Below are 13827 nucleotides of genomic sequence, written 5' to 3'. Positions count from 1 at the left end.
CAGGTGATTGAGACACAGGAGCTGGCTAACTAGTAAGTTAGTAATTATGTTCTAGATTGTTCACATTGGCCAAAATTGGGGTATGATCTAGTTTTTAAAAGTATTCCTGTTAGAAACATTTCTTGACTAGGGAAATGGTTTAATCACTTTTGTTTGCTCTCATTTGTTATGTTGTTTCCTTTGCTTTTGAACACTTGATCAAAAGCAGATCATCTCATTATGGTCCAAATCATTTTCATTTCCCTTGTTATGCAGAGTAATAGGCTGTGGTTTTGGTTATGGTTCTGAGGCAGAGAAAATTAATCCTACATGCTTTTACGCATATTCCTTTAAAATACCATATTTTATTGAGAAGTTGGGAATATGTTACATAATTGTAACCACACAAAGCAATTTAAGAACCAAATGCATAATATTTAACAAGCACTGTTAAAAGTCAGTATTGACTGGACACAACTTAGCGCTGGCATAAAATTACCAGTGGAGCTTCTTTCTCCTAATGGATTTTGCAAGCAATTACAGATGAAGAGTGCCAGTGGGTACCTGGGTTCTGGGGAAAGCAGAAGTATGAGGAGCTGCTTAGAAGCATTGTGGTTCTTGTTAATTTCTAATGCTTTCCGGTTCCAATTGCATTTTAAACAGTGTGGGGATCGCTACTAGAGAAACCCACAGAACTCATACAGTCTATCTCAATGTAGACATTGTTCCCAGGCAGCTACTGGGGTTACTCAATTATATAAATAAAACATGTTCATCCTAACAAAAAGGATAAATGGCCAGTCTTGGGAGAATTTTCTTAGTATAATTTTGATACTTTATTCAGAGCTAGGCTGACAGTCCCAAAGCAGAGATCTCCTGAGAGTTTCTAGTGCTTTTCTATCTGTTCTGGTAAGAGACTAAGGAGTCTGGTACTACTTTAAGATTTATTTCATCTTATTATTGGAAAGGCAGATCTAAAAAGAGGAGATACAGAGAGAAAGATCTTCATTTGCTGGCTCACTCCCCAAGTGGCTGCAATAGCCAGAACCAAGCTGATCTGAAGCCAGGAGCCTCGAGCCTCAAGCCTCCTCTGGGTCTCCCACATGGGTACATGTCCCAAGGCTTTGGGCTAATCTCCATTGCTTTTGTAGGCCATAAGCAGGGAGCCAGATGGGAAGTGGATCAGCAGGGATACAAATTAGAGACTTGTGTAATCCTCTGACACCATCAATTTTTTGTATTTCCCCTATGGAGAAACCCTACAGACGTAAAAACATCTGTGCAGTACTTGGTTAACATCATGTTGTCTCGAAACAAGAAGAGAAACCCCTGGGGAAAAAAACAGTTAAGCTTTTAAACATTGTTATGATATGTGGGACGAGAGACTCATTAATAAGAGTTATAACCAACAAATATGGAATCTATTGAAACTTGAGAGCAGTTATTGGATCAGTGTTTCCTGTAAGTCTGTGCTGCTCCCCCTCCTGCCCACCCACCCCCAGGGCCTCCTGTTCCGCCTTGATGTGGTTGCATTTTGTTACTAATCCTTTGGACTCTCAGATGCCAGAAAAGCCACTGCATCCTGTAATAAGACTTTAAAAGGACAAAGGCCAACATATGAATTTAATGTCAAAAGATGTAACACTTGAAGACTCTAGTTTCCAAGAACTGTGATAAAATGAGTACCTGCAATGGTGATTACGGTAGAGGGAATAGGATGATCTCTAGCATGAACTTTCCTGAAGACAGGTTGGCCTAGCAAAAGGATAGGTAGAAAATCAGCAGAGCAGATTGCACTGTTTTCTGTCACATCTTTGTGGAATTAGTAAGCTAAACAGCACACCAGATGCACACATTGCAAGCAGTGTTAGTTGGAGACTAAATGGTCACAAATCACACTTTGGGTCGAAGATAGTTTTTACTGCAGGAGATTGACGCAGATCGCTTCTCACAGATTGGTCAAATAATCCATGGGTCAGATTATGAAGCACATGCTGCAACACTGGGGAATCATCCATATTCCTGCAGTTGCCTTAGAGTACCCAGGTCCCTAAAGTTACTGCTTCCAGAAGAATCATGGAACAGAAAGAATTTAGCACAATGGCAGTGTCCTGGTTTTAAAGCATATTAATATTAGCGGTATAGTTGGAGTAGGCTGTTTCTCTAGTTTTTCTGCATGTAAAATGTGAACAGTACCTACTCTGTCATGTTTGTTTAAAAGTCTAGTAACATAATACTTGGGAACATGCTTACTCATTCTATTTCCCGAGAAGTCTGAATAAGAGAATGTTATATGTAAGGATATTGCAAATTTTGCAAGGATAAGTCACAGCATAGACAGTAACTGTTGGAACTAACAAGGTACAGGGTTTTCATTGAATTACTGGTTCAGAGGACTTCCAGATGCATCTGCTATTTGCTTTGATCAAGAGGTAATCAGAACTGTCCTGGTAATCTTGGCACTCAGTGCCAACGCCATCGCTTGTTTGCCATCTAAACTTCTGAAAAGCACTTTTTTCCTGAGACTCATTTTTTCTTAGTTGCAAAATGAAATATAGTTGAATTGGGCTGTGTACATCTAACTCAGGGATTGGAGTGACGAGAATTTTCAACTGTCAGTATTTTCACTGTTGGGTTTTCTTAAAAAGGCATGTAAATGTCTTATGATGATGTGTATAATAATTACAGGAGTAATATTAAGGACAATATTGATTGCTCTAGGGTTGTACCTGAATAGGGAATCCTATTAGAATATTTGAGGATCAAATATACCCTTTCTTCTTTATTTTTATAAGTATTTATATATGTTAGCTTATACCATTCCTCTTAGGTTTCAAGTACAATGGTATTTAGAAGATATAGGCCAACTTTGGATTGAAAAGGTGTTCATTCTGAAATTTTAAGAAGAATGAGGGAAAGCTGGGTCTGGGAAATAGAACATTAGTAAGGTTTGGATAGGCAGTACACTCTTGGAAATACAGACAGACGATCTGGCTTCACACCTTGAATAGTTGATTTGGGACAGACCAGTGAATGTCTTGAAATGTTCATTCCCTCTTCTATCAGTGAAAACAACACAATCCTATTCTATGAAGTTAGTGAGCAACTATTACAATGAATAATAAATGTGTCACTGACTTTAATTAGCCATATGACAGGCAGGTCAAAGTGAGAAGAGATCATTATTCTAAATAAGATTTTTTTCAATGAAGCAAAGTTTTGTAAATTCCCAAAGCACCTCCAAGCTTTGAATGTCCACTACTAATTAAAATCTCTAAAATACTGGTATTAGGCTGTGGGTCAAATGACTTATTTCAATTTTCATGTACTTTACTTCAAATCTAGTTGCAGACTTGTAACTGCAAAAAAAAAAAAAAAAAAAAAAAAAAAAAGCTGCAAGCAAATTAAGGGCTGAGTCAGTTCTTCTCTATCGCCCCTACCACTCAGAAGTCTTCACTTCAAAGCCTCAAATGAGCTCCAAGCTGCTTTTGTCGTAGTAGGCTTCCATGTCAGAACTTTATTCGCGAGTGTCAGAACAGAATGGATCTGGACATTATGGTGTTAACAAAGAAGGGTCAATGGAAGGTGGCCCTTTTGTAGGAAAGCAAGAAGGGCCAGGCCACTGTAGAAATTGTCACAATATTCTGGAACATCTTTTTGGTTTTTGCATCCATTTCAAGTTTTGGGAAAAGGTGATAATAGAAAAATTGATTTTTTTAAATTGAAATTTCAGCCAATAGGAAGAACGTATTGAAGAAATTATAGAAACCTTCAGATGAAGCAATTCTGTCATTTTGAATGTAGTATGTGGCCAAGGTAGGAAATGCTAGACATTATTGAATGGAAGTTATAGAACTGAAAATGAAATTTCAGAGAAGAAAAAAATTAGGATCCCATTACCTGAGGTATAGAAAGAGAAAGTGATTCAAGTGATATAGCAAGAAGGCCTTAAGAAAAAAAAATCACAATATATAACTGGTAAAGAAAATCAGAAAATATCTGTATATGTCAGTGCATGCATGTAACAGGATATTCTTGGGCCTGGGATAGTTTCAGTTGAGATCTCATTACCAGACACCATAGGAATGAAGTTACTGCTGGTTTGGATACTATTTCTATGGTGGCTGACTTAAAAAACAATATATCACAATGATGTCATAAAGGCTAGTTTGCCAAATCTTTACCTTCTTCAAGTCTTTGAATGATAACTAGTTTATTTTTGGGTGACATAATCAAAATATTTCTAAGATGACTTTAATGTGTTCAAGTGACAGGGTGAGAAAATGTTTAAAAATGCAAATTCTTGCACTTGAATTAAAAAATAATCTTCAGTGGTATAGATATCAGAAAATATTACTGGTAGATCTTCAGAAAAATCAAGTTTAAGAAATCCTGTCTGAGGACTTGTTTTGTTTCAAACAGCTATCCTTCTTTTTTCTTTTTAAAGCACATTTTACAGACAGAAAAGGAGTGAGAGAAGTCTTCAATCTACTGTTTCACTCACCAAGTGGCCACAACGGACAGAGGTGAGCTAATATGAAGTTCAGGGGGCCAGGAGTTTCTTCCTGGCGTCTCCCCACATGGGTGCAGGGTCTTAAGGACTTGGGCCATCCTTTGCTGCTTTCCCAGGTCACAGACAGATAGATCAGAAGTGGAGCAGTTGGAACACAAATTGGTGCCCAGATAGGATGCTGGCAGTGCCGGTAGCTTGCTTCACCACCCTGCCAACCCCTAACCTTTTCAATACCTTACAGTCTGTGAGTCATTTTGCTGTTAAAGACTATGTCCAGGAGATAGACAGTGAGGAGCAACAGTTCATGTGAAGTTTCTCCCACATTTAAAATATTCCATTTTGGACAGAATCATGTTGGAACTACTTGTTACTGAGTTGCCACAATGCAGCCTATTTCCTGCCTCGGTATTTTAATTGTTAGTAATTTTAGAAAGATTTCCTTTTTCATATTTTTTTCTGAATTTAAAATATTAATATCTGTACAATGTATTAGAAAAGTCTTTATAATGCCATGAGGTTAAATGACATGTTACCAGATATGACTGTCTCCATTACATAGCTACTATACATCCCCTTAAATGAAGAGCCAAAAAACAAAATCAACATCTGGAAGAAAACAGATTGATTTTGAATCATGACTTTTCATTTAAGGAGATGTACAGTAGCTGCAAAATTGAGACTAACATTCAGATGTGAGGATATAGTGTGGTATGCGTTTTTACTTCCAGACAAAGATGGACTTACAATGAAACTGTTTACTATATCTTGACAATAGGATTCTGGACTCTCTGCCATTGTCTATGCCCGCAATGATGGACATATGACTGTGTATGAAGAACTATATGTTAGTAATGATATAGAGGAACTGGGGGGGAGGGAACTGTGGAGGGGATAAGGGAATATGAAAGTATTATAAAATATATAATAATAATAATAAAATGTATTAAAAAATAAATAAAATGAAATGCAAGAAAAAAAGTCTTTCACATTTACTCATGATATCGGGCTGTGCTATTTAAGATACAAATGTAGGCCAGTAGAAATACCCTAAGCCTGTATTTCCAGACAAATTAGAGCTACTTTATGATATTTGTCCCTGAATCCACAGAGACAATTCTGCAAGGGTAAGAAGGTAGTTAAGGTCAACAAGGGGCGCTGCAAGGAAATAGCTTCCATTTGTATATCAGAAAACGGATTTAGGGTTTTGCTAAGTAACGTGGTCAACATGGGGCCAGGGCTGTGGCACAGCTGGTTAAGCCACCATCTGCAGTACTCCACATTAGAGCTGGGTTAAGTCCAAGCTGCTCCACTTCTAATCCAGCTCCCTGCTAATGTGCCTGTGCTTGCGTTCCTGCACCCATGGGGAAAACCCAGATGGATTTCCTGACTCTTGGCTTCTGCACTGGCACAGTCCTGTCTGGTTACTACAGCTGTGTGCAGGAGGTAACTAGCAGTTGGAAGAGCTCTCTACTTCTTCCTCTAACAATTTCTTAAATTGTGAAGAAAAGTGCTGTCAACACAAGGTGATACTAATCTGGATTTAAGAGTGTAAGACATCCTGAGATTCTACAAGTTGTTTCCAGTATGACTCGTGACCCTATTCACAGGAACACGGAAACCCCCAAAGTGGAGCTCTGATGGGCACGATGGAATCAGGTAGGGATTGTTCTCTCTCTGCAAACTCGATGTTATCTATTATGAGGATCCAGTTCTCCTGCCATAGACCAGTCTTCTATGTCAATTGCTGTGCTTATTTGAGGCCAATGTTATTACTGTTATTCTTCGTGCTATTAGCATACACTGCACATCATTGGTGGTATGAATATTTGATAATTAATATAAAAATGTAAACAATTAGTCTCTGTAGGAATTTTCCATCAGTTAAAGATGACACACATGTTACTGCGTAAAACGTTAGGTGTGTAAACACTAGCAAGAACACACCCTGTGCCACAGATACACATTAATGTGGGTTACATGGAATGTGAGTTTGCTTTTTAAGAGCATTCGGGAAATAATTTTTTTAAATTCTCTTACCACACAGGTATTTTCCTTTAGTGAAAACAAATGAAAATGAGAAAGGATTCTTTTTAAATTTGCCAAGATACAATAAGACAATAAAGTAGTTAGATCGTATTAGACTTTCAAAATCCATACCTGTAATTGTGAAGCCACCTAAAAAAGGAAAAGAAAAAGAAATGAATGTTAAAAATGAAACAGTCTAAATTACCTAATAGTAAAATCCCACTGTCTGGTAACCCACCCAAGATAAAAAGACCTTGTGAAATTGTATTTAAATTAAGATGTCGACCATCTAGTCATGACTGAACCACAAATTATTTTACATTCTGAAATTTCATGCACAAACTTAATCCTTGTGCATACCTAGGAAATCAATGATTTTTAAAAGGTTTATAAACTATGAAATACAAACCATTTGACCTTCATAAAAGAGGTCAGTGGTTCTCCATAACAGTATTTCTAACAAATCAATAGAGATTAACATCAGAGAGATACTGTGTCACCTGACAGATATGGAAAATAACCTAGAAAAATGGAAAGAAAATGCAAGAAATGAAATGCTTACCAAGCTCATTCAACAACAGGGCTGTGAAGAGACAAAGACAAAGACAAACACAGAGTAAGAGACCAGATGAGCAATGAAAGTAAGAGGAATATCAGCAGAAAGAAATCCAGGCAGATCTACCTAGAGTGGTGGGGAGCCACTGTTACAAACTGGTGCACCCCCAAGAAATTTGGCAAACAAACAATCCCCAAAGAAATGTCTACACACGGGTGTGATTAAAGAAGTGACATATGGGGTAAAACAATTTTGCCTAGTGAGACATTTCTATTTAATAACTTTTTTAAACGGACACAGGACCAAGAAAAGGCTCTCTCTGGACATTTTAGTGGATGATATTTGGCCACCGAGAGTTGCTCATGGTTTTAAGATTCTTAAAGTCAGAGTCTCAGTAATTAATGCTGATTGATGTGTCCTTTGCTGTGACTTCTGCACATTAGCAGACACTGAGAACACTTTCAGAGGACGTAACACTCATAGGAGGTTGACAAGGCAGGGACAGTGTGGGGAGCATACTGTAAGTCAGGGTGTGTGCTGTCAACCCAGACGGTCCTGTAGCACTTCATTCCAGCAAAAGCTACCTGGATAATTCCATCAAATAAATTACTTCAAGGTGCAGTGCAGGTGGGGATGTTAAAACTACTGTTTAGGCTCAGTTTCCCCCCTTTTGAGGTTAACGTTAGAGGAGTCATTCTTATACAAGTCCAGTGCTGTTATTTATAGTGACAAGATTCCACCCGGTGGGGAGAAAAAACTGGATAATGCTTTCAAGAAATTTTAATTTGTTTTACATGAGAGCATATCTTACTAAAATGACAGCTGAAAGATATGCATCCAAGACATACTTCCCTGAGATGAAAGTGCTTTGTAGGAACACATTTACAAGTAAGTAATATGCTGGATATGCTGTAAGCAACTGTTACGTTCTTACCAAAGGACCATATCCTTCAGACTAAAGAGAACTGGTAGGACTACAGTCTCATCTACTCTAATGTGGTGCATTTTAAATGTTGTATTTGTCATGTCAAGTGAACATGAGAATATTGATAATGCTACTCTTTAAATATACTTGTTCTTATTTTAAAACCTGGGTTCTCTAAAGAAGTGTAACTATTGAATTCTGACGTTTTTCATTAATTGCCTTTGGACCTGTCCAATACTATATATATACTAAGCCTTTTTTCTTCTAATTTATGTTGAGGTATGATTGAAATGCTATTGAATAGTCGTTCTCACTTACGTTTTAGAAAAGACAATAATTTTAGCCACATTGTGGAGTGGACCAGAGCAGAGAAAACTAAATGTTCTTTACTATGGTCATTCAGAATTACAAACATTTCATCCAGTGTTGATTAAATCTGGTTGCAATCAAGGTTAGTTGGCATGTCCCAAAGAAAATGGACAGTACTTGGTGCATTTGTGAATTTGGGAAGGGAAATGACACTGCCAAAGCTTCAAAGGCAATGAAGTATAGTATTTGGAAGCCAAGGGAGAAGAGAGAGTTAAGTGTGAGAGTAAGGAGACACGGAGAGAGAAGAGTACAATTTCTCGCTGGTATGTCTTTGTATACTCTCACACCTTTCATTCCTCTTCTTATCCATTTTGGTTCCTCAAGCACAAGGGAGAAACTGCACTCTTTCTCATATTCCTCACGGTCAAATATTCTAATGGTAATGATCTTCCTGTGGGAACACAAGACAAAGGCAAAACAAATGGTTGGAGTCGCACACTCATGCTCTAGGTGTTCACCAAGCCAGATGTTACTGTGATGTTATGGAGGGAGAATGGAGAGCACACAGGCCACCTCAAATACGTAAAAGGGCATCTGGGAGACTTTTAGCTGGTCTCCCTCAGGCTTGCCTTGCCCACTGATCACTGTCATTTTTTCCCCCCTTGTTTAGTAATCAGGTGTTACCCTGAGTTGTAAAGGTCAATCAAAACATTGGCTCCATTTTAAAATTGCATAGCATCTGCACCAGTGTCTTCAGACATATAAACCTGATTTTGCTGAAAATCACCCAAGAGGTCTGAGAGTTAGAGTGATGACAACTGGCTGCTATGGCTGAAGGCCAGGCCTACCATGGCCCGAAGGGAGAGCGCTGCCCTGTTACATAGACGGAGGCCTGTGTGCATGGTTAAGTCATGTTCTGAAGAGTGCAGGCATCCAGGGGTGGCACAGGCCAGCAGAAACTGTCCAGGTCAGTCCTGGAGCAGCTCCCCCACCTTTCTTCTCACTCATCTCCACCAGGCGGGGCTCTCCAATCTCAAGGAAGAAGGTCTTGTTTTTCTCATACTCCTCATCATCAATTACCTTGACTGATATTGTTTTGCTGAAACAGAGAAGAATAGAAATTGACGAACTGGAGGAAGAGGAAAGAGAAGGATGTAGAACAGAGCAAAGCAACATGAATGCATTGCACTTCCTGCAACGTGCTGGGAGTTTCTCCTTCAAGAATGGGAATACAGTAAGTCTGAAAGATGGGAGAGGTCACAGAGTACATAGCTCTCCTCTTCAGAGTAATCCTGCAATTACTGCGGACTAAGTACAGCACCTAATCCTAACAGGTTCATCATCATTAGGAGAAGGAAAAGCAAAGAAACACATTAATAAGATATGTTACTTGGTAAAAGATTTAATAATCAGCTTGTCTGAACTATACCCTAGAATTTGCTCTTTTAGAACAAAGTCATTAACAGAGTTTACCTAAGTGATAAGGTAAACTTATGTTTCATTTCCCCCCTCCAAGTGCTTTATGTATTTCCAAACATCATGGTTCCGCTACAAAGTTTTATTGAAATTAGTGGGTCTATTTCAGAAGAAACAATAAGCCTTTATTTCAACCTGTCCGATATCCCAGAACAAAGCTTGTATTGCGTTTTGCCAGATTTTCCTCCTAGACAAGACAGCAAGTTATTCATGATTTATTTACTTCTCTCAAGATGGGAGCTGGCCCCAAAGCAGCCATTCTCAGAGTGGGGTGTCAAGTGGAGAGAATCATTGTTACAGTTACTTTCTTCTCTCCTTAAAGCTGAGTTTGAACTTCCACTCTGTGTGCCAGTCATACTACTTTCAAACCCCACTGATATCTCAAGACATTTCAACAAGAATCATTCCTATAATCCAAGTGCTTGCCTTACAGTCCTAGAGAGAAAGACTGATACGACAAATGCAAATATTATGCAAATCCTAACTTCCTATAAGTAGCCTATGTAACTCTGAAAATAAATCTATCTAAGGTTACTTTTAGTTAATAAGGACTCAAGAAACTCATGTATGGGTATTACTTTAGAGCCACCTACACAGTGATTTGTCTTTGAAAATATTTACAACATTATCCAATGACGTTTTAAAGTACCTGAAAGTGTTTTTATAGATACAAAGTTATAAGGGGATGGCCATTTTTTAAACTTTTTAAAAGAATTTTCTAGTTCTTCTGCAAAGAAATGGTTTCATAAATTTTTATTGATCAAAGTCACCCAGTTTTGCTTAGACTGATACTAGGCAGGGAGGATTAGTCTTCCATTCTCATGCAAATATGACATCCATGAAAGTTGCTTTTTAATTCCCTAAATTTTCTAGCCTCTCTTGTCATGTAGCTAAGTCTTGTTTCCCTGGCCTAGCATTATAGAAATGAGATTAACCATTCTGTTCCTTTGAAGCCTAGGATGCAGCCTCTGTTCCCTGGTTGAAGAAGGTTCCTGCATGAAACAGTATCACAATTCCTCCTGTGGAGTAGGAGCTCAGGAATGTGCTCTTTCAAGTGAGTTCGTTCCTCAATCACCTTTTTCGAGTAAGAAACTACAAAAAGTATGACCAATTTTAATTCCATGTAGTCATCAGTCCCTAAGTAACTTCTAGAACGATGTTCTGTATGTCACACCTACATACCTATTTGTAAAAGTATCAACCTGCCCTGATCAACACAGAGGTTTAGTTACTACTCTATATCCAAAGTATTAGAAAAAGCATGACAGGAGATAAGGTGTGATGACGTGTACTTTCTACTTTAGAATTGAGTTTGATGTTGAAATTAGATGAAACCTACCCTAAAAAAAAACCTGGAAAATCATTTTGTTATAAATACTAAAGGGCATGCTTTTTGATATCGTTCAGGTTTGTAACCTTAAACTACAGTTGTACACATTAGCATCAGGAGACCAAGAATGAGAAGATGTGATAGACATTGAAGGTGCCTTATTATGATCCTGTGAACTTCTTGAACAACACACTTGGTTTGAAGGTAGAATACGAGACCTGCCATCCCCCACTGCAGGCAACTCGGGTGGTAATGATCTTGATTATTGGACTTTGTTTCCCCATCCTAGCATGCATCTCCTCACATAATTAAGATTGTAGAAATATACACAGACATTGGGGTATGATTTGATGCAGTCTTTCTAATGAAGTTCATATTGTATAAGAAAGGGACCAGTTTCATTCCCACAGGGCAACATGAGATCTTAGTCACAAAAAGAGAAATCAACCCGCCAGGACCTGCACCAGACGCAGTCACCAGGAGACGCACCTGTGGCGAGGGTTCCCACCAGAGGAAGAGGCAGACTGCAAGAACCTGAGGTTTAAGTGAGTTGGGTGGGGACAGTGGTAGGTCGGAGGCTCCGGGAGTTGGCCCCCTAGGGGCATGCACAGAGCCTGAACACCCTTGGTGCTCATCTCCCCGCCCCTCCCCCCCCGAGACTCCAGCATCTAGGGACACAGGGTGAGTGCCTTGAAACTGCCAAAACTGTGTCTGGGAGGTGACACACAGTGGTCCTGTGCACTGAGGAGAAAGGCAAAAGGCACACTGAATACTCCCCCGTGCCTTTGCGGTCTGGCACTCAGCTGGGCGGTGCTATCCCACAGGAACCCAAGCACGCCTCTGGGCTGGGCAGTCCCATGCTAGCGCTGGGGCGGTCGGTCCCCTGCAAATTTGGGGTGGGCGGGCCTGCGCAGGAGGCACTTCCAGAGAGCACCTGGAACACCTCACGCCCTATAGTCCCGTGCTTGGGAGACGCACCAGGAGGGCACTGTGGACCCGCGTGCAGGAGGCGTTCCCAGAGAGCACCTGGAACCTCCATGCCCTGCAGTCCCTGGCACTGGGGACACACCGAGAAAGCACCTAGAATCCTCTGAGCCCTGTGATCCCGCGCACAGGGGGCGTGGACAGAGAGTGCCTTCACTCCCCCATGCCCTGTGGTAGCATACCTGTAGGGGACGAGCTGAGAGTGCGCTTTGAATCTGCTGGGCCCTGGAAGTGGCGCCCTGAGGTCCAGTGTTCTGGAGATGCACCAAAAGTGCCTTGTAAATTCCCACATCCTGCTACTCCACACCTGCAGACTCCGATCTCTACAGGATAGTGCTTGGAGAACCCTCAGCACACTGGTGCCTAGGTCTCTCAAAAAAGAAACACTAACACAATGGGAAGAAATACCAGAAAAGGTAATGATCCAGATGAGAGAGCCAACACCCCACCAATAAAGGATCAAAAGCCAATGTCTATTTCGGAGATGCGAGATGAAGACATAGAAGATCTACCAGACAAGGAATTCAAAAAAATAATGTTAAAATATGTCAGAGACAATGAGAAGAATTGGGAGGACTTCAAGGAATTCAAGAGCCACATAGCCTCAGAAATACAACAAATGAAAAGTAAAATCCTTGACTTAGAGCACAAAATTGAGAGCCTAACCAACAGAACAAATGCAGCAGAAGAGAGGATCTCTGAAACGGAAGACACACAAAACGAACATACCCAGTTCATTAAACAGCTGGAGACAAGTCTGAACAAAGCCAAAAAGACCATACAAGAAATAAAAGACAACCTCAGAAAATCGAATATTAGGATTATTGGCCTTCCTGAAGGAGCGGAAAAAGAGTCAGGAATGCAAATGGTGCTCGACGAAATTATACAGGAAAACTTCCAAAACACTTGGAACATTAACCCAGCCCAAATCCAGGACGGTCAAAGGACTCCCAGCAGATATGACCCAAAGCGCTCTTCACCCAGACATATGGTGCTCAAGTTCCACTCCAACGAAGACAAAGAAAGAATCCTAAGACAAGTATGAAGCAGAGAAAAGATCACATACCGAGGAAAACCAATCAGGATCACTGCTGACTTCTCTGAAGAGACTTTACAAGCAAGAAGAGAATGGACAAAGATCTTCCAAACCCTGAATCAGAACAACTGTCAACCAAGAATATTGTACCCAGCAAAGATCTCATTCGTATTTGAGAACGAAATCAGATACTTTCATAGCAAAGAGAAATTAGAAGAATATGCCAGCACAAAACCAGCTCTACAAAATCTCCTTAGAAATGCACTAAATCCAGAAAAAAAGGAGGTGAATCATAAGCAAAGATGGCAAACAGGAAGGTCTCCCCACTAAAGTCCACACAAGGAAGGGCAATTACACAGATATCAACACCCACAAAAACAAGTATGGCAGGGCAAAATCACAACCTCTCAATTTTAACTCTTAACACAAATGGCCTGAACTCACCAATCAAAAGGCATAGATTAACAGAATGGATTATCAAACAGCACCCAACTATCTGTTGCCTACAAGAGACACATCTAACCAGAAGAGATTCTAAGAAACTGAAAGTGAAAGGTTGGAAACAGATATTTCATGCCAATGGATGAGTAAAAAAGGCTGGGGTAGCTGTCTTAATTTCAGATGATGTGGACTTCAATCTGACACACATCAAAAAGGACAGGGAAGGACATTATATATTGGTGAAGGGACTGAT

At 39.9% G+C, this 13827-nt stretch overlaps 1 protein-coding gene across 5 annotated transcripts in view; it reads right to left on the bottom strand.

Moving 5' to 3' along the window:
- Window positions 1–13827, bottom strand: part of SLC8A1 (solute carrier family 8 member A1) — a 332786-nt gene that overhangs the window by 46810 nt on the left and 272149 nt on the right. For 2 of the 5 annotated variants that reach the window (XM_058668026.1, XM_004582756.4), the window contains exons 3-7: window positions 9300–9406; window positions 7080–7100; window positions 6650–6667; window positions 6530–6544; window positions 1666–1734 (exon numbers count right to left, since the gene is read on the bottom strand). In XM_058668026.1, the coding sequence (XP_058524009.1) occupies window positions 1666–1734; window positions 6530–6544; window positions 6650–6667; window positions 7080–7100; window positions 9300–9406 (230 nt within the window). Of the gene's footprint in view, window positions 1–1665; window positions 1735–6529; window positions 6545–6649; window positions 6668–7079; window positions 7101–8654; window positions 8759–9299; window positions 9407–13827 lie in introns of all 5 variants that reach the window. The other 3 variants (XM_036497680.2, XM_036497681.2, XM_058668027.1) reach the window with 3 other exon arrangements.

This window comes from Ochotona princeps, chromosome 8 (assembly GCF_030435755.1).
Source record: "Ochotona princeps isolate mOchPri1 chromosome 8, mOchPri1.hap1, whole genome shotgun sequence".
Taxonomy (NCBI): Eukaryota; Metazoa; Chordata; class Mammalia; order Lagomorpha; family Ochotonidae; genus Ochotona; species Ochotona princeps.
Note: the sequence above shows the minus strand (reverse complement) of the source record. Positions and strands in the feature narration are given on the sequence as shown.